At 43.7% G+C, this 20,970-nt stretch overlaps 1 protein-coding gene across 1 annotated transcript in view; it reads left to right on the forward strand.

Annotated features, from left to right (window-relative positions):
* Nucleotides 1–5,430: 5,430 nt before the first annotated feature.
* ddx18 (DEAD (Asp-Glu-Ala-Asp) box polypeptide 18) overlaps nucleotides 5,431–20,970 on the forward strand; it is a 41,850-nt gene continuing 26,310 nt past the window's right edge. Inside the window, exons 1-6 of the mRNA XM_072473015.1 lie at nucleotides 5,431–5,688; nucleotides 8,747–8,926; nucleotides 11,112–11,267; nucleotides 16,450–16,585; nucleotides 18,164–18,264; nucleotides 19,136–19,335. Coding sequence (XP_072329116.1) covers nucleotides 5,598–5,688; nucleotides 8,747–8,926; nucleotides 11,112–11,267; nucleotides 16,450–16,585; nucleotides 18,164–18,264; nucleotides 19,136–19,335 — 864 coding nt within the window. The 5' untranslated portion in view covers nucleotides 5,431–5,597. The remainder of the gene's footprint in view (nucleotides 5,689–8,746; nucleotides 8,927–11,111; nucleotides 11,268–16,449; nucleotides 16,586–18,163; nucleotides 18,265–19,135; nucleotides 19,336–20,970) is intronic.

A 20,970-nucleotide genomic window follows, 5' to 3' on the forward strand; every position in this document is an offset into this window, starting at 1 on the left:
GATAATCTGCTGCCTCTGCAAGACCACCACTCCAGCTGAAGCATCAATTCATCCAAGAAACTACAGGCCTGTTATGAAAGGTACTGAAATAATTCCAGATTGTAAGTTTGTAATTGTATTGTTTTTGCCTTCAGCTGTATCTAATTTTTGTTTGTGTGATCGTCTGTATGAGATGTGACGTTAAACCTCTAGAGCAAGCACTCCCGATGGACCTGGGGAGATACTCAGGAGTCTGTTAGTAATAGCTTTGATGAGAATTTGGAGGCAGTTTCAACAGCACTTCGGGTTGGGGGCAGGGTCAAGGGAAATGCTGATTCGGGGGAACCATAGATTTGAACCAGGGAAGTGGGATGGAAATTTTCGGAGATGGGAGGAGAAAGGAATTAGGACACTAAAAGATTTGTTTCTTGGGGGTCGTTTTGCGGGATTGAAGGAGCTGGGAGCGAAGTATGGGCTGGAGCAGGGGGAAATATTTAGATACATGCAGCTTCGAGACTTTGCCAGAAAGGACATACAGAGCTTCCCAGTAGAGCCGGCTTCCACATTGCTGGAGGAGGTGCTGACGACAGGGGGACTGGAGAAGGGGGTAGTATCGGCGGTTAACAGGGCTATTTTAGAGGAGGCGAAGGCGCCACTAGAAGGGATCAAGGAAAAGTGGAAGAAAGAGTTGGGAGGGGGTATGGAGGAGGTGATCCGGAGGGTGAACGCCTCCACTCCGTGTGCGAGGTTGGGGCTGATACAACTGAAGGTGGTGTATAGAGCACACCTCAAGGGCGAGGATGAGCCGGTTCTTTGAGAGGGTAGAAGATGTATGTGAACGTTGTGGGGGGTCCCCGTAAACCATGTTCAAAAGTTTTGGTCCTGTCCAAAGCTGGAGGAATACTGGGAGGAGATGTTTAGGGTAATCTCTAAAGTGGTGCACATGAAACTGGACCCGGGCCCTCGGGAGGCCATATTCGGGGTGTCGGACCAGCTGGGGTTGGAAACGGGCACGGAGGCAGATGTTGTAGCCTTCGCCTCGTTGATCACGTGAAGGCGGATCCTGTTAGGGTGGAGATCAACCTCTCCACCCTGTGCCCTGGCGTGGCGGGGGGGGCCTGCTGGAATTACGTGACGCTTGAATAGGTTAAATTTGAACTGAGGGGAAGGATGAAGGGGTTTTACAATTCATGGGAGTAATTCATTATGCACTTTCGAGAATTGGATCACATCGAACATTTAGAGGGGTTGGGGGCTGGGTGGGTTGGGGGAGAAGGACTGTATGTGTTAATGGAGACAATGGGTGATTCCTGATTCCTCTTTGTTATTTGTTTATGTTAACATGCGGGCTATGGTTTGGGGGTTTGGTGGGAGGATGGGATTGTTGTTATTGATATGGGGATTGACGTTACATTCGTTACTGATTATTGTTGGGTGTAAATTTGGGAGAAAATGTGAAAAAGGAGGAGAATAAAAAAAAAAATTTTTTTTTTTAAAACCTTGAGAGCAAGCATGTAATAATAAATAAACTTACTTGTAAATTCACAAAATCTTGCTTCTGGAAATCATTTAAATTGGAATGAAATCAATCTAAGTAAAAGAAAACACGCTAACTTCATATATTAAAACACTTTGACCACAGCCAAGGGAACGTATACAGTACGTACACAGTAGACAAAAAGAATAATCAACAAAGTACATCGACAAATAGTTATTGGTTACAGTGCGGAACAAGGGCCAAACAAAGCAAATACATGAGTAAGAGCAGCATAGGGCACCGTGAGCAGTGTTCTTACAGGGAGCAGATCAGCCCGAGGGAGAGTCGTTGAGGGGTCTAGTAGCTGTGGGGAAGAAGCTGTTCCTATGTCTGGATGTGCGGGTCTTCAGACTTCTGTATCTTCTGCCTGATGGAATGGTCTTGAAGAGGGCAAAGCCTGGGTGGGAGGGGTCTCTGATAATGCTGTCTGCCTTCCTGAGGCAGCGGGAGGTGTAGACAGAATCAATGGGGGGTGGCAAGCTTGAGTGGTGCGTTGGGCTGAGTTCACCACACTGCAGTTTCCTGCATTCTTGGGCCGAACAGTTGCCATACCAAGCTGTGATGCAGCCGGATAGGATGTTCTCTATGGCACACCTGTAGATGTTTGTGAGAGTCGATGCAGACATGCTGAATTTCTTTAGCTTCCGAAGGAAGGAGAGACGTATTGAGCTTTCTTGACTGTTGTATCAACGTGAGTGGACCAGGACAGACTGTTGGTGAAGGTGATCCTCAGGAATTTAAAGCTGTCGACCTTCTCCACTTCGGAGCCATTGATGTAGACGGGGGTATGTGTCGTGCTACGCTTCCTGAAGTCGATGCCACAGTACTACACTCAAGGATTAGCCTAGACCATGCACTCATGTTTCTGGAGGCGGGAACATAGGAACAGTAGGCCATTCAACCAGTTGAGCCTGCTCCACCATTCAATCTGCCTCTACATCACTTTTCTGCACTCTCCTTTGTCCCTTGATATCATTAGTATTCAAAAGTCTATCGATTTCAGTTTTGAACCTGTGAAATGATTGAACCTCCGCAATCCTCTGGGGCAGAGAATTGAACATACAACCTTCCAACTCAGAGACCACGTGACATCACTGGCTGCCATCACAGACAAATATCCTCTCTGACCCGCCGAATTACTGTCAGACCAGTTACATTTTCCTCCAAATCATTTATATATACTACAAACAGCAAAGGTCCCAGCACTGATCCCTGCGGAACACCACTGGTCACAGCCCTCCAATTAGAAAAGCACCCTTCCATTGCTGCTCTCTGCCTTCTATGACCTAGCCAGTTCTGTATCCATCTTGCCAGCTCACCTCTGATCCTGTGTGACTTCACCTTTTGTACCAGTGTGCCATGAGGGAGCTTGTCAACGGCCTTACTGAAGTCCATATAGACAACATCCACTGCCCTACCTGCATTAAATATCTTTGTGACCTCCTCGAAAAACTCGTATCAAGTTAGTGAGACATGACCTCCCCTTCACAAAACTGAGCAGCCTCTCGCTAATACGTCCATTTGCTTCCAAATGGGAGTAGATCCTGCTTCGAAGAATTCTCTCCAGTAATTTTCCTACCACTGATGTAACGCTCACCGGCCTGTAGTTCCCTGGATTATCCTTGCTACCTTTCTTAAACAAAGGAATAACATTGGCTATTCTCCAGTCCTCTGGGACATCACCTGAAGACAGTGAGGATCCAAAGATTTCTGTCAAGGCCTCAGCAATTTCCTCTCTTGCCTCCTTCAGTATTCTGGGGTAGATCCCATCAGGCCCTGGGGACTTATCCACCTTAATATCTTTCAAGACGCCCAACATCTCTTCCTTTTGGATGTCAATTTGACCCAGGCTATCTACACAACCTTCTCCAGATCAACATCCACCAATTCCTTCTCTTTGGTGAATACTGATGCAAAGTATTCATTTAGTACCTCGCCCATTTCCTCTGGCTCCACACATAGATTTCCTGCCCCGTCCTTCAGTGGGCCAACCCTTTCCCTGGCTACCCTCTTGCTTTTTATGTATGTGTAAAAAGCCTTGGGATTTTCCTTAACCCTATTTTCCAATGACTTTTCGTGACCCCTTTTAGCAATCCTAATGCCTTACTTAAGTTCCTTCCTACTTTCCTTTTATCCCACACAGACTTTGTCTGTTCCCAGCCATCTAGCCCTGACAAATGCCTCCTTTTTCTTTTTGACGAGGCCTGCAATATCTCTCGCTATCCAAGGTTCCTGAAATTTGCCATATTTATCCTTCTTCTTCACAGGAACATGCCTAGGGGCAGCACGGCAGCATTGTGGATAGCACAATTGCTTCACAGCTCCAGGGTCCCAGGTTCGATTCCGGCTTGGGTCACTGTCTGTGCGGAGTCTGCACATCCTCCCCGTGTCTGCGTGGGTTTCCTCCGGGCGCTCCGGTTTCCTCCCACAGTCCAAAGATGTGCAGCTTAGGTGGATTGGCCATGATAAATTGCCCTTAGTGTCCAAAATTGCCCTTAGTATTGGGTGGGGTTACTGGGTTATGGGGATAGGGTGGAGGTGTTGACCTTGGATAGGGTGCTCCTTCCAAGAGCCGGTGCAGACTTGATGGGCCGAATGGCCTCCTTCTGCACTGCAAATTCTATGAAATTCTATGCCAGTCCTGAATTCCTTTCAACTGACATTTGAAAGCATCCCATGTGTCAGATGTTGATTTACCCTCAAACATCCGCCCCCAATCTAGGTTCTACAGTTCCTGCCTAATATTGTTATAATTAGCCTTCCCCCAATTTAGCACATTCACCCTAGGACCACCCTTATCCTTGTCCACCAGCACCTTAAAACTTACTGAATTGTGGTCATTGTTCCCGAAATGCTCCCCTACTGAAACTATACCAGGTCCAGGATAGCCCGTTCCCTAGTTGGACTATCTTCATATTGTTTTAAGAAGCCCTCCTGGATGCTCCTTACAATCTCTGCCCGTCCAAGCCCCTAGCACTAAGTGAGTCCTAGTCAATATTGGGGAAGTTAAAGTCTCCCATCACAACAACCCTGTTGCTTTTACTCCTTTCCAAAATCTGTCTACCTATCTGCTCCTCTATCTCCCACTGGCTGTTGGGAGGCCTGTAGTAAACCCCCAACATTGTGACCGCACCCTTCTTATTCCTGATCTCTACCCATATAGCCTCACTGCCCTCAGGTGGGGGTGAGAGTCGGGAGTGGGTGTGAGTTACGAGTCAGGAGGGTGGGGGTTGGGCCAGGGGGAAATTGTCCAATGTCAGGGCGGTCTGGGTTGGGGTGGGGAGGTGTGGGTGTCCAGTCTCAGGTTGTGACAGGTTGGGCAGGGTTGTCTTCTGAGTGGTCAGGAATGGGGGTATTGTGTGGTGTGTTCCCTCGGGGTGTCCTGTGCGGGGCTCAGTCTGGTTCTTTAAGATAGTTACTCTGAAGTTATAAATTCTTTTTTCCCTGCTAACTACCAGCAGAACCATTCAAAGTTAGCGATTTAAATCAGTTTGTCAGATGGTTTCCAGCCAGGATGTTATGAGCAAATCAGAGTAGAATTCCCCAGAGATGAGAAAAGAGGAGTAAAATCTGTCATTAAACAAGGATTTGGATTTGTTTCATTATCCCGTGTACCGAGGAACAGTGAAAAGTATTGTATAGCATACAGTCCAGACAGATCATTCCATTATTGAAAAAAACATAGGATATACGATAAATAGTGGAATTCTGGAAACATATCAAAGTGAGGAGAATAGATGAGATTGAGTCTGAAATCTCTCACATCCCACATCTTCCTACCCACAGCTCAGTTCAGGCTCCATCCTGAGAGGAGCTGAGAGCTCCGCCACTGCGGCTGCGCACGCGACAGCTGTCTGAGCATGTCGCCGAGGGAGTGGAATTGTCATTTTATTGAAAACCACCTGGAGTATAATTTCGCGGGAGGGTGGTCTTTTGATTCTAAGTGGTTGTTTTGATTCTAGCGGAGTTGTGCGGTGCTTATTTTATTTTAATGAAGCGGGCTGGCTGCAGTCCGCACGGCACTCCTGTGGCCACCCCAGAGGATAGGGGGTCCTGATCTCTCTCGCGTGCGGCTGCCGACATGGCGGATTTCCACATGAGAATCATCCGGAAGAAATTGCAGAAGAAAAACGCCAAAATTAAACATATCAATTTGGCGGCGGGCGGGGAAGGTGAGTGTGAGGCGGTTGTTAGAGGGAGAGGAGAGACTGCTGCCGAGCGGCGTCTCCTGACCGAGACTCAGTGAGTGAGAGTGTGAGGCTGAGCCGCCGGCATTGCACCCCCCCCCCCCCCCCCCGGGCTGTTTGCCTCCCCACCCTGTACCAGCGCACACCCCACACCACTCTGAACGTGCACAGGTGGCGCATCTTTAAAAGTCCTAGTAGTTATTTTTCTGTTCCCAATACCAAAGGGAATTACCTCGCATCCTACTCGATTTGCCATTTTTTTGCCCCCTTCCATAGGGTGCAGAAGGAGGCCCCGGTTCGGCCCGCTGAATCTGCACCGACCCTCTGAGAAAGAGCACCCCCACCCACCGAGGCCCACTGCCTCCTCCCTCTCCCCGCCGGACCTGCACACATTTGGGCACAGATCACGGCCGATCCCGCACATCTTTTTGAGCTGTGGGGGGAAACTCGTGCAGACAAGGGTCGTTTAGGAGTCTGGTAACAGCAGTGAAGAAGCTGATTTTGAGTCTGTTTGTGCATGTTCTCAGACTTCTGTATCTCCTGCCCGATGGAAGAAAATGAAATGAAATGAAAATAGCTTATTGTTACAAGTAGGCTTCAATGAAGTTACTGTGAAAAGCCCCAAGTGGCCACATTCCGGCGCATGTTCGGGGAGGCTGGTATGGGAATTGAACCGGGCTGCTGGCCTGCCTTGGTCTGCATTAACAGCCAGCTATTTAACCCAGTGTGCTGAAACAAGAAGTTGGAAGAGTGAGTAAGCCGGGTGGCAGAGGTCTTTGGTTATGCTGCCCACTTTCCCCAGGCAGCGGGAGGTGTAGATGGAGTCAATGGATGGGAGGCACGTTCCATGTGATGGGCTAGGCCGTGTTTATGACTCTCTGAAGTTTCTTGCAGTCCTGGGCTGAGCAGTTGCCATACCAGGCTGTGATGCAGCCAGATAAGATGCTTTCTATGGTGCATCTGTAAAAGTTGGTAAGAGTTAATGTGGACATGCCAAATTTCCTTAGTTTCCTGAGGAAGTATAGGCGCTGTTGTACTTTCTTGGTGGTGGCGTCGACGTGGGTGGACCAGGACTGCGCCCCTCGGAATTTGAAACTGCTAACCATCTCCACCTCGGCCCCGTTGATGCTGACCTTGGAAAGGGTCCAGAGGAGGTTCGCAAGAATGATCCCTGGAATGAAGAGCTTGTCGTACGAGGAACGCTTGAGGACTCTGGGTCTGTACTCGTTGGAGTTTAGAAGGATGAGGGGGGATCTTATTGAAACTTACAGGATACTGTGTGGTCTGAATAGAGTGGACGTGGAGTGGTTGTTTCTACTTGTAGGAAAAACTAGAATCAGAGGGCACAATCTCAGACTAAAGGGACGATCCTTTAAAACAGGGATGAGGAGGAATTTCTTCAGCCAGAAGTTGGTGAATTTGTGGAACTCTTTGCTGCAGAAGGCTGTGGAGGCCAAATCACTGAGTGTCTTGAAGGCCGAGATAGATAGGTTCTTGATTAATAAGGGGATATGGGGAGAAGGCAGGAGAATGGGGATGAGAAAAATATCAGCCATGATTGAATGGCAGAGCAGACTCGATGGGCCGAATGGCCAAATTCTGCTCCTTTGTCTTGTGATCTTATGGTCTAAAGTGCTTTACAACTAATAAAGCAATTTTGAAGTGTAGTCGCTGTTGCGGTGTCGGAAATGTGGCAGTCACTTTACACACAGCAAACTTCCCCAAACAGCAATGTGATAAGAGATGAGTATAATGTTGGGTGCAGCGGAGTGAGAATTGAGGGAGAGTGTGGGTGATGGAGATTTACAGCTTTTGGGGAACAAGAGAGGAAAAATGTCCCATCGAAGCTAGAATGATCTGTTCTTTATTTCTGTCCTGTAGTGATGACGTTTGTAAACTCATTTTGCAGGACATCAGAAAGTGAGGATTTGCAGACCGAAATCTCAGAATAAATCATCAGGAGCTGACAGTCACTTGATTCATTTGGGGCAGCACAGTATCATAGTGGTTAGCACAGTTGCTTCACAGCTCCAGGGTCCCAGACTTGATTCCCGGCTGGGTCACTGTCTGTGCGGGGTCTGCACATTCTCCCTGTGTCTGCGTGGGTTTCCTCCAGGTGCTCCGGTTTCCTCCCTCAGACCATAGATGTGTGGGTTAGGTGGATTGACCATGCTAAATTGCCCTTGTGCGTTCAGTAGGGTGCTCTTTGTAACGGCTGGTGCAGATTCGATGGGTCGAATGGCCTCCTTCTACACTGTAAATTCTCTGATTAATCTGGACACCAAGGATAATTTCCCTACTCCTATTCAAAATAGTCCTAATGGATCTTTCATGTCCACCTGAGAGGTCATATGAGGTCTTGCTTTAACATCTTATCCAAAAGATTGTCTGCAACAGAGCAGTGCTTCCTCATTAATCACCTAGAGTGTCAGCTTAGACTTTTGTGTCAAGGCGTACAGTAGAACTTGAACCTACAATGTTTTAAGGCAGACGGGAATGCTACCAACTGAGCCATAACTGACACTCTGGTCATTGTTGCTGTTTGTGGAACACTGCTGTGCAAAAAATGACTATGACTACGCTTCAAAAACAAAAAGTCAGGGCAGCATGGTGGCGCAGTGGTAGCACTGCGGCCTCATGGTGCTGAAGTCCCAGGTTCAATCCCGGCTCTGGGTCTCTGTCCTTGTGGAGTTTGCACATTCTCCCCGTGTTTGCGTGGGTTTCGCCCCCACAACCCAAAGATGTGCAGGGTAGGTGGATTGATCATGCTCAATTTTCCCTTAATTGGAAAAATGAATTGGGTACTCTAAATTTATAGGAAAAAAACAACAAAAATTCTGTATTGATCGCAAGTCCTTCGGAATGACATCAGATCATGAAAGGCTCTATGCAAGTCTTTTTATACTGCTCTTGGAGCTGATTCAATTATTAGTTTATTTTCAACTCCGCCATATACCAATTTAAGGTTATCATCAGTAACTAAGTATCAGATCTGAGCCAGTTTGAACACCTAATATTTGGACTCTATAAACTTTGTCAACAGTGGTCAAACAAAAGGAGGTAGAAAATGAAATGCCTCAAGAGGCGACAACTGATGAGGAAAATACTCCAAAAGTGTTGAAGGAAGGACAGAGAATTGTGAATAATGAGACTGAACTAAAACCTATATCGGAAATCAAAAAGAAAAAGAAAAGAAAGCTTGCAACTAACACCCAGGAAACTGGTAAGTTGATTTTGCTTTCTGTACTTCATAATGCATAAAAGCAATAGTCTGTCATTGAAATGATGGACTTAACAAGAAATTTAATTTACAATTAATCTAATCTACAATACTGGCAATTAATTGTCGGAAATTCGGGGATTAAGAACATTTCACACTTAAGTACACATCCCTGAATAATATCAAAGTGTTTTTATTGTTTGACATTGATGAGACAGCAATAGTGCAAATAATTGTTTCACTTAACTAGTTGTTCAGGTATTAAAACAAACTTTGAATAATCAGGATTAGACTAGATTTCCCTTGGTTTATTTTGCACCTGAAATAACTGCTTAATTTATTTACAGATTATATTGGGGACCAATTTAATGGAACTGCGCAATGTAAAATGGTAATATACTTTATATTGGTACAAGAAGGAAGATTATTGCTGAATTGATAAACTAAATACAGCCACGGGATAAAACATTTTTCTGAATTTTGATTTTCATATTTGTCTCATCTTACAAAATTAAAACTCCTTGGCCTACTTATTACAGACATTCATAACTGAATTTTTGATTATATAAGTTAGGTATTTCTTGAAGAATTACTGCTGCATAGTTGCAGCAAAATGATATCATCTAAATTAAGGGGTCGTAAAATCAGTGTTCAGAGCACCATAAGAGGCCACTCGACCATCATCATGATGCCTTGGATACTGATCACCAATTCAATAAACCCTTTATTCCATTCTCATTGTGGCTTATTTTGCACATGTTTGCTTCATAGCATCTTTTTGAAATATTGATGAGATAGACTTGGTGTACATGCTGCAACTTTGTAAATTACATACAATCTAGAAGTATTGTAAATGGAGAGGCAGATGGTGATAGATTTCAAGGTTTTCAGGAAATCTGTTCAAGATGTTCAAAATCACGCATAGTCTAGACTGAGGTGAGGTGGAGAAATTGTTCATATTGCCGGAAGGGTTTACCTCGCGAGGACCAATTTTAAGGTGATTAACAAAAGTGCCAATGGTGACATGAGGTAAAAACTTTTGCTGTGCTGTAACTACTTTATCATTCGAATTACATTAATTAACATCAGGGTGATCTTTCAAGAACAATTTCTGTAACCATTTTATCAACTGTACTTTCTGCACTCTATTGTGGAATAAGATAATAGGACTGGAGATAATTGGTATAAAGTCTTTGCTGTAAGTTTACATAGGTAGTTCTCTATTGGGCATAGGATTATATAATAGAAATATTAAAATGAAAATATTATAATTTTAAAATTATGCCTCTTGTCCAAATCAAAATATTCTTGAAGTCGCTATTTTACTACCAGAAGACTGCACTTGGTCTTGGCTTCCTGTGTGAAATGCAACATCGATGGAAGACCAGGCATCTTGATTTGAGATTAATAAATTATTAGCTCACCTGGAGATATTGGGAGTTCCTGACAAGTCACATAATTAGATTTCAATTTTCAGAATTACATCTTCAGTAAATGTGTTTTGGGCAGAACTGGGTGGTGCTTTATTGGCACCGTGTACCTTTCATTTTCAGCTTGAGTTGAGACAAATGGAATGAAAATCTCCTTTGGCAGCAGTCAGAGTTCCATATAAAATGTATTTGGTTACTCTCAATGCGCTGTCTGCAGAATTTAGGATCAATGCATAAAGCTCCACCTGGTTTGACATTTAAGCCACTAGTATGTGTGGTGTGGTAAATTAAAACTGTCCCCTAGCTCTGATTTGTGATCAAAATACATTTATTTAGGTATAGTACAAGAATATTTCTGTGTTTAGCTGTGGAACAGATCTTGATGTCCTTTATACTCGGTGAGCCATTTTGCTGATTCAAGACATGAGGGAAAATGAGTACATCCAATTTGCAGCAATTAGTAGTTTGGAGAGCAGAGCACTGATGTAATTGCAGACTTTGATTTCAGTCAGGAGAGAATTGCAGACTTTGATTTCAGTCAGAAGAGAACTCCAACATTTCTGATTCTGGTGCTGGATTTGCACATTCGCATCGAAGCACCGCCAAAGCAGATTTGATGAAAAAACAGCAATAAAACTGCACTTTTATGGAGACACTAATGACCAATTAAGATGTTTGCTGCATTGAAAATTAGAATTATTTTTAATGTTAATAACATGTCTGACATCGTCTAACTTAGTTTTATTCTTTTACTGTAGAAATCAAAAAGCCCAAAAGTGCTGAAGTGGAAGAGGATGGTGAGCTGGAAGTAAACAAAGCTGATGACTTAGAAGTGAAACAGGATCAAAAGGATGATGAAAATGAAGAGCAATCTGAACACGATGCAGGGCCAACTTTGCCTATGGGGTTGACAGGTAAACCTATTTCTGAGGTTTATACCTTTGAATGCTATGGCACTGCTACTGTGTGCAAAAACTAGATAGAATGTCAGCCAAGATCTCACAACAGAGTACATGTTCTTCTTCCGTCACAACGGCTTCATCGGTATGAACACAATACAGCTCTTTAGGACTGAATGTTGGATAAGCAGGAAAACAAATGTCGGTAGATTGGTCAGGAGTGGTGGTAGCTGTTTTACCATAATTCATATCTGAAAATACATCAGATTTGTTGTTGATGCCGCTGGACAACATGTCAATGAGGGAGCAGTAGGGAGCCAAGGATAGATTGTCAGGGGGTACAGAATGGCTACTTTTGATTGCCTGGGTATAAGTGGGACAAATTTAGGGCAGTTACCCTTGGCTGCTCAATAGAGGAGAGGTGCATGATCAAACGTGTCAATGTTGTTGCTGTTGCTGTATGATGATGGAACTGGTGGATCCCATTTGAGACCGTCAGTGACCACATCTGCAGCAAGTGTTGGCTGCTCGAGGAACTTAGGCTCAGAATTGATGAGCTGGAGACCGAGCTGCACACACTGCGGCACATCAGGGAGGGGGAAAATTACCTGGACGCTTTGTTTCAGGAGGCAGTCACTCCCGGTAGAATAAGTACTGTTAATTCGGTCAGTGGACAGGGACAGAGTGGTGTGACTGCAAGGGAGGCAGGTAGGGGGATCCTGAGTTGAGGAGCCTCAGCCCTTGACTTTGTCCAACAAGTATGAGGTACTTGCTCCCTGTGTGGATGAGGAAGAGGGCTGTAGGGAGGATGCGTTGACTGACCACTGCACCGTGGTATAGGAAGCCATTCAAGAGGGGGGGAGCAAAAGACAAGTGATAGTTGTAGGGGATTCTATAATTAGGGGGATTGATGGCATCCTTTATAAGCCAGATCGTGAGTCCCACATGGTATGTTGCCTGCCCGGTGCCAGGGTGAGGGACATCGCTGATCGGCTTGAAAGGATTTTGGAGAGGGAGGGGGAGGATCCAGTTGTTGTGGTCCACGTTGGGACTAACAACATAGGTAAGACTAGGAAAGGATCTGTTTGGGGATTATCAAACACGAGGGACCAAATTCAAGAACAGGTCCTCCAGGGTTATAATCTCTGGATTACTACCCGAGCCACGTGCCATAGGGTTGAGAAAATTAGAGAAGTTAACACGTGGCTAAAGGAGTGGTGCGGGAAAGAGGGATTCCATTTCATGGGGCATTGGCATCAGTACTGGGGCAGGAGGGATCTGTACCATTGGGACGGTCTTCACCTGAACCATTTTGGGACCAGTGTTCTAGCGAATAGGATAAATAGGTTGGTGACAAGGACTTTAAACTAGCAAGTTGGGGGGAAGGGAAGTGTAAAGCTATGGACAGTATAATGGTTAATGGAGAGCAAGGCAGCAGGTTACGTGACAGGTTATTATGTAGAGATATGGGTTCAAAGACCAGGAAAATTAGGAGAACGGGTAAGAGGAAAAATAAATTGCGAAAAGTTACTGATCAAGGTGTTAGGATTCATAACAAAGACATAAAAAACAGCATAAGTGTACTTTACCTGAATGCTCGTAGTATACGAAATAAGGCAAATGAGTTGATGGCACAAATCATCGTGAATGACTATGATTTAGTGGCCATTACTGAAACATGGTTAAAAGGTGGTCACGACTGGGAGTTAAATATCCAAGGGTATCAGACTATACGAAAGGATAGAATGGACGGTAAGGGCGGTGGTGTAGCTTTGTTGTTTAAGGATGGCATCCGGGGAATAGTAAGGGATGATATTGGTGCTATGGAGGACAAGGTTGAATCAATTTGGGTGGAAATAGTAAGGCGAAAAGGTCACTGATAGGAGTAGTCTATAGGCCACCAAATAGTAACAGGATGGTAGGGCAGGCAATAAGCAAAGAAATAACGGATGCATGTAGAAATGATACAGCGGTTATCATGGGAGACTTTAATCTGCATATCGATTGGTTTAACCAGGTTGGTAAAGGCAGCCTTGAGGAGGAGTTTACAGAATGTGCCCGGGATAATTTCCTGGAACAGTATGTAATGGAACCTACAAGGGAACAAGCGGTCCTAGATCTGGTCCTGTGTAATGAGGCAGGATTGATTAATGATCTCATAGTTCGGGATCCTCTTGGAAGGAGCGACCACAATATGGTGGAATTTAAAATACAGTTGGAGGATGACAAGGTAAAATCAAACACTAGTGTTTTGTGCTTAAACAAAGGTGATTACAATGGGATGAGAGAAGAACTAGCTAAGGTAGACTGGGAGCAAAGACTTCATGGTGAAGCAGTTGAGGAACAGTGGAGAACCTTCCGAGCGATCTTTCACAGTGTTCAGGAAAGGTTCATACCGACAAAAAAGAAAGACGGTAGAAAGGGGAAAAATCGACCGTGGATATCTAAGGAGGTGAGGGAGAGTATCAAATTGAAGGAAAAAACATACAAAGTGGCAAAAAATTAGTGGGGGACTAGAGGACTGGGAAGTCTTTAGGGGACAACAAAAAGCTACTAAAAAAGCTATAAAGAAGAGTAAGGTAGACTATGAAAGTAAACTTGCTCAGAACATAAAAGCAGATAGTAAAAGCTTCTACAAATATATAAGTCAAAAAAGAGTGGCTAAGGTAAATATTGGTCGTCTGGAAGATGAGAAGGGAGATTTAATAATAGGAGATGGGGAAATGGCTGAGGAGCTGAACGGGTTTTTTGGGTTAGTCTTCACAGTGGAAGACACAAAGTGACTGATGGAAATAAAGATATGATAGGTGAGGACCTTGAGATGATTGTAATCACTAAAGAGGCAGTATTGGGCAAGCTAATGGGGCTAAAGGTAGACAAGTCTGGCCCTGATGGGATGCATCCCAGAGTGTTAAAAGAGATGGCTAGGGAAATTGTAAACGCACTAGTGATAATTTATCAAAATTCACTAGACTCTGGGGTGGTCCCAGAGGATTGGAAAGTAGCAAACGTGACACCACTGTTTAAAAAAGGAGGTCGGCAGAAAGCGGGTAATTATAGGCCGGTAAGCTTAACTTCGGTTGTAGGGAAAATGCTGGAATCTATCATTAAGAAGGAAATAGCGGGGCACCTGGAGGGAAATTGTCCCATTGGGCAGACGCAGCATGGGTTCATAAAGGGTAGGTCGTGTCTGACTAATTTGGTAGAATTTTTTGAGGACGTTACCAGTGCAGTAGATAACGGGGAGCCAATGGATGTGGTATATCTGGATTTCCAGAAAGCTTTTGACAAGGTGCCACACAAAAGGTTGCTGCATAAACTAAAGATGCATGGCATTGAGGGTAAAGTGGTAGCATGGGTAGAGGATTGGTTAACTAACAGAAAGCCGAGAGTGGGGATGAATGGGTGTTTCTCTGGTTGGCAACCTGTAACTAGTGGGGTCCCTCCAGGATCAGTGTTGGGCCCGCAGTTGTTCACAATTTACATAGATGATTTGGAGTTGGGGACCAAGTGCAATGTGGCAAAGTTTGCAGACGACACTAAGATGAGTGGTAAAGCAAAAAGTGCAGAGGATACCGGAAGTCTGCAGAAGGATTTAGATAGGTTAGGTGAATGGGCTAGGGTCTGGCAGACGGAATTCAATGTTGCCAAGTGTGAGGCTATCCATTTTGGGAGGAATACCAGCAGAATGGATTATTATTTAAACGGTAAGATGTTAAAACATGCTGCTGTGCAGAGAGACCTGGGTGTGCTGGTGCACGAGTCGCAAAACGTTGGTGTGCAGGTGCAACAGGTGATTTAAGAAGGCTAACCGAGTTTTGTCTTTCATTGCTAGAGGGATGGAGTTCAAGACTAGGGAGGTTATGCTGCAATTGTATAAGGTGTTGGTGAGGCCACATCTGGAGTATTGTGTTCAGTTTTGGTCTCCTTACATGAGAAAGGACATATTGGCACTGGAGGGAGTGCAGAGGAGATTCACTAGGTTGACCCCAGAGTTGAGGGGATTAGATTATGACGAGAGGTTGAGTAGACTGGGACTGTACTCATTGGAGTTTAGAAGGATGCGGGGGGGATCTTATTGAAACATATAAAATTATGAAGGGAATAGATAGGATAGATGCGGCAGGTTGTTTCCACTGGTCGGGGAACGCAGAACTAGGGGGCATAGCCTCAAAATAAGGGGAAGTAGATTTAGGACCGAGTTTAGGAGGAACTTCTTCACCCAAAGGGTTGTGAATCTCTGGAATTCCTTGCCCAGTGAAGCAGTTGAGGCTCCTTCTTTAAACGTCTTTAAAAAAAAGATAGATACCTTTCTAAAGAATAAAGGGATTCGGGGATATGGTGTACGGGCTGGAGAGTGGAGCCGAGTCCACAAAGATCAGCCATGATCTCATTGAATGGCGGAGCAGGTTCGAGGGGCCAGATGGCCTACTCCTGTTCCTAGTTCTTATGTAAAGTCAAAAAGGTCCGTTACTGTCCTATACAGAAAGTCATTTTGTCTTTTAATAAGTCTGTGTGGAAGCTGCACGTTCTCCCTGTGTCTGTGTGGGTTTCCTCCGGGTGTTCTGGTTTCCTCCCACAAGATCCGAAAGACGTGCTGCCAGGTCTGTGTACCCAAACAGGTGCCGGAATGTGGCGAACTAGGGGCTTTTCCCAATAACTTTATTGCAGTGTTAATGTAAACCTACTTGTGACAAGAGAGATTATTATTATTATGTTGCAATATTGTGGCGGCTTCGAAACCTGATTTTGCAGAGGTTCAAACATTGATTCAGGCTGCGAGAATCTGTTCAGTGACAAAGAAAGGGAGATTGGAGATGAGGCTGTAGATTGTAGGGACTTGAGAGACCAAGGTAGATTTATTGATGGCAGTCATTTTGAAAGGGACTGAATAACATGAACAAGAGGAAGCTGGATTAGGACATGAGGGAGAAAGGAATAGAGGACTATGTTTATGTGGTTGACTGAATGAGGAGTAGGAGAATAAACACACCTGGATCTGTTGGGTCATATCGTCTGTTTATATATTATAAAAACCTTGTAACTTTGAAACCAATCTGAATTTTTAATCTGTTGAAGTGATTATGCTTTGTGAAATTTCTCAACACGAGAAGTGATGAGTACCACTGATGTTTGTTATGAGCGCATGGCCCTGCAGGGTGATACTTTTAGCAAATTTCATGTTCTTTGTGTTCAGGGGCATTTGAAGACACTGCTTTTTCTTCTTTGGCTGACTTGGTTAGTGAAAATACCTTAAAAGGGATTGCTGACATGAACTTCACTCATATGACAGAAATTCAACAGAAAAGTATCCGACCTTTGCTGGAGGGCAGGTAATTTGGGTTGATTTATAAATTTAATACATGCTCAATATTATTAGTGATTTTTTTACAACATATATATTGTTTTCTCCTGTCACAATGTTGTTTTGTTATCCTGATGAATGACTGCATCACTCAGATAATATATCAAAGGGAGAATAGGATAGACCTCTCTCTTTTGAGCTCTCCTTCACAGCAAATGGAAATTTAGAAAGTGTTGCACTTGCAGTGTTACCCTTGTGGACCCCAAGGATTGATCAATGGCACTTTCTTTCAAAAGTGAAAATACTGAAAAATCTCAGCAGGTCTGGCAACATCTGTGGGGAGCGATGTTCCGGGTCCAGATGACCCTTTGTCAAAGCTATAACACATAGAAAGTGGGAGATATTTACACTGTGGGGTGAGGGAATGAAAGATGAGTCATAGCCACAGAAACCAAGGAAAAGAGTGCTAATAGCCACATAAACCAATTATTTTTCATCTGCCCCCCCCCCCCGGCTTGGTGATATCATTCACAGACATGAGGTCAACTTGAATTTGTTGATAACACTCCGCCCTACCGTTCCACCATACTTAACTCCTCCACTGTTTTGTTGTCAGATTGTTTGTCCAACATCCAGTCTTTCAATTACAATTTCCTACAACTAAACAACTGGGAAGAGTGAAACTAACATTCTTGGTTCCTGCTGCAATTTCAATGCTACAGCCTGCAATTCTGCTCTCTTCCCTGACCACTGTCCCGGGCTGAATCACTCTGTTTGCAATCTCGGCGGCTTGTTTGATTAGTGAAGTTTCCAACCCATAATTCTTACCAACACAAAAACGATCCACTTCCATACATTCTCCTCTGCTACTGAAACCTTCACCCATACTTCTGTCACGCCAATCTAGACTATGTTCTCCATGATTGCATTCCTATTCTCCGCCCTCTAAGCTTCAGTTATCAAAACGCTGCTGCCTATTATGCCCTATCCCGCACCTCTCCCATATTCACTGAGCTACATTGGCTTCCTCACAATGCATCAAATTTTAAATTTCATCTCTACTTTTAGGTCTCTTCATAGGCCTGCTCCTCGCTATCTCTGAATTTCCTGCAGCCCCAAAGCCCCTGCTGGAAAACTATTCTGCTGGCCTATTGTGTGTACTGCCCTCTTTTTGCCCCACCCATTGGCAGCCAATACTCTGGATTTTTCTGAAACTCCTCTGCCACTTGACCTCCCTCTACATCTTTTAAGATATCCTTGTCCTCATCTCCTTTGGCTTTGTGTCCATTTTTTGATTGTTTGTGTGAAGCATTTTGGGCATATTTTGCATTAAAGGTACTCTATAAATGCAAAAGAAAATCTTGAGTTGAGAGAGCATTATTACTTTTAAAACATTTTTGAGGATGAATTATCTCCTTTTACTGGAGTTGCCATCTTTGTTCACAGTATTTGATTCAAAAAATGATTTACTGTCAATGGATATAAATTTGTAAAATATGTTTTCCTGCACACTGCATGTTTATTCAATGGAGGTGGTAATAAACGTGTGAAGGAAAACTTGGAGCCAAAACTATAAAATTAAATGATTCTTTTTGTATCTTTTTAGGGATATTTTGGCTGCTGCTAAGACGGGCAGTGGGAAAACCTTGGCATTTCTCATTCCTGCCATTGAACTGATCTACAAACTTAGGTTCATGCCCAGAAACGGTAAAAAAAAATGGCTCAAGTTGTAACTGTTTTAATTGATTGAAACTGGACAGATGTCCATTCACTGGACGCACTTTAATTTGTATTTTTAATTTTAATTATTCAACACATTGACTCTGGAGCAAGGTGATCATATATTATAATCACTTATTGTCACAAGTAGGCTTCAATGAAGTTACTGTGAAAAGCCTCTCGTCGCCACGTTCCAGCACCTGTTCGGGGAGGAGGCCGGTACAGGAATTGAACCTGCGCTGCTGTCATTGTTCTGCATTGCAACCCAGCTATTTAGCCCACTGTGCTAAACCAGCCCCTATATTTAGATAATAACAAATAATTCTTTTAATAAAAGCAATGCTGGAAGTGCTTAGCAATCCTGACAACATCTCTAGAGATAGAAACAGAGTTAGCGTTTCAGAACTGAGAAGATCACAGACCTGAAATGCTAACTCTGCTGCTTTCTCTCTCCACAGATGCTTCCAAAAGTGAACATTTGCAACAAAAAAAAAAAATTATTTCCGATTTCCAACATGCACCGTGTTTTGCTTTAAAAATTAATTTGATCAGTGGCTGGAATTGTGTCGGAAAGAAAGTTGAGTGTAGAGTTTTTTTTCTGGGTAATCTTAATTTCAAACCTTGCAAATATATCCTCTAAGAAAAATCTAGTAAAATGCATAACGCATAACACTACAGAAAGTATCATAAATGATCCTGTCTTGAGATGATTTTCTTCCCTTTTCCTTCGGCCTCAATGATATCTTAAATCTTTGCTAAGAAAGTCATCCTAATTTTGAAACCGAAATAAATGAAATATACTGTTCATGAAGCTAAGCTGAGGTTTGGACTGTAATTGAAAATAAGCTTGTTTCCTCAGGAACGGGTGTCCTTGTCCTTTCACCAACTCGAGAATTAGCCATGCAGACCTATGGTGTTCTTAAAGAACTAATGACGCACCATGTTCATACTTATGGCTTACTCATGGGAGGCAGCAACAGAACTGCAGAAGCACAAAAGTTGGCAAATGGAATCAATATCATAATAGCAACTCCAGGCAGACTGCTGGATCACATGCAGGTATTGTGCATTTATCACTTGAATTCTCCATAAACATATGCAAGAAGGATTCATGACTTTTCATCACAAAGCACCATGCAGTCATTACAGATACTTTTAGAATGAAATGAAAATCGCTTATTGTCACAAGTTGACTTCAGATGAAGTTACTGTGAAAAGCCCCTAGTCGCCACATTCCGGCGCCTGTTCGGGGAGGCTGTTACGGGAATGCTCTATAAAGTGCACTAGTTGGGATCAGTAAATTTGTTTTGTGATGTTGGTTGACAGATAAATGTTAGCCAGGAGACCAGGGGAACTCCTCAATTCCTCTTTAACTGTGACATGAAATCTTTATAACCACAACCACCTCAGCAGGAGATAAGCCCACAAGTTAATGTTTGATCCAACTGTACAGCATTTCCTCAGTACAACATGCCAGCCTAGATTATGTGCTCATGCTTCTAGAATGGGATTTGAACCCGCAACCTTCTAAATCAGACACGGGTGTTATCACTGACTAAGGCTCGTACATAAAAAGTGCGGTACAACAATTTACCTCTGTTTTAAACCTGAATACTCGTTTATATTTTTATTCATTTTCTTCCTGGTGGCATTGGCTACTAATGTGGGAGAGTTCCACAAATGTATGAATAGGCTTTCAACAAGGCCCCACATAAGAGATTAACTTTTAAAATGAAGCGCATGGGATCGGGGGTAGTATATTGAGATAAATAGAAAGCTGGTTGGCAGGCAGGAAACAAAGAATGGGAAAAAATGGGTCTTTTTCCAGGTGTCAGGCAGCAAATAGTGGGGCATCACAGGGATTGGTGCTAGGACCCCCAGCTATTCACAATGTATATTAATGATTTAGACGAGGGATCTAAATATAATATCTTTAAGTATGCAGAGATACTTCAGTGTGATTTCGGCAAATTGAGTGGGAAATACATGGCAGACACAGTATAATGTGGGTCAGTGGTCTCAAAATAGTTGATCATGATCGTCGGGTCTTGAACAATCGATTGTCGTTGCCTGCCCAACCGCGGCAAATTGCACGAGACTCTGAATTCTCATAATGACGAGCGAATCAATTCATTGCCTGCTGAACAATGACAAATATTTGTGGGACTCTGGCAACGGGATTCTCACAGGTGCCAAAACTTGGAAAGCTGGTTGAAGACAAAATGATGAGTGAGGAGCCAGGGACCTGTAAGAGGACATGAACCTACCACTTACACCAGGAATGAGAAAACAAATTTATTTTTATGAATGCCAAAGGCAAGACCATTTGTCAATAGAGTAAAAGAGATAATTCGGACCCGAATTACAAAACATTTCCCTTCAGACAGTGCAATTTGGATGCAGAAAGTTGGGGAATTGAAGGGAATTTTAAAGCTCAACAGTCCTTCTTTCTTAAATCTGTGGCTAAAGGCAAAGCTGACAAAGAAGCATTTGTCCACATTAGCTATCAGCTGGTGAAACATAAAAATCCATTTACCAATGCCAAAGGCTATGGCAGTTGCTGCTGACACTTTGTTCATGGACATGAAAAACAAAGCTGATATCACGATGGCCATCAAGACCATGCCATTGGCACTTTAATAGAAGCCAGAAGGGATGAAATGCCCGAAGATGTGTCTCACCAAATACACGCAA

This window comes from Scyliorhinus torazame, chromosome 2 (assembly GCF_047496885.1).
Source record: "Scyliorhinus torazame isolate Kashiwa2021f chromosome 2, sScyTor2.1, whole genome shotgun sequence".
NCBI lineage: Eukaryota > Metazoa > Chordata > Chondrichthyes > Carcharhiniformes > Scyliorhinidae > Scyliorhinus > Scyliorhinus torazame.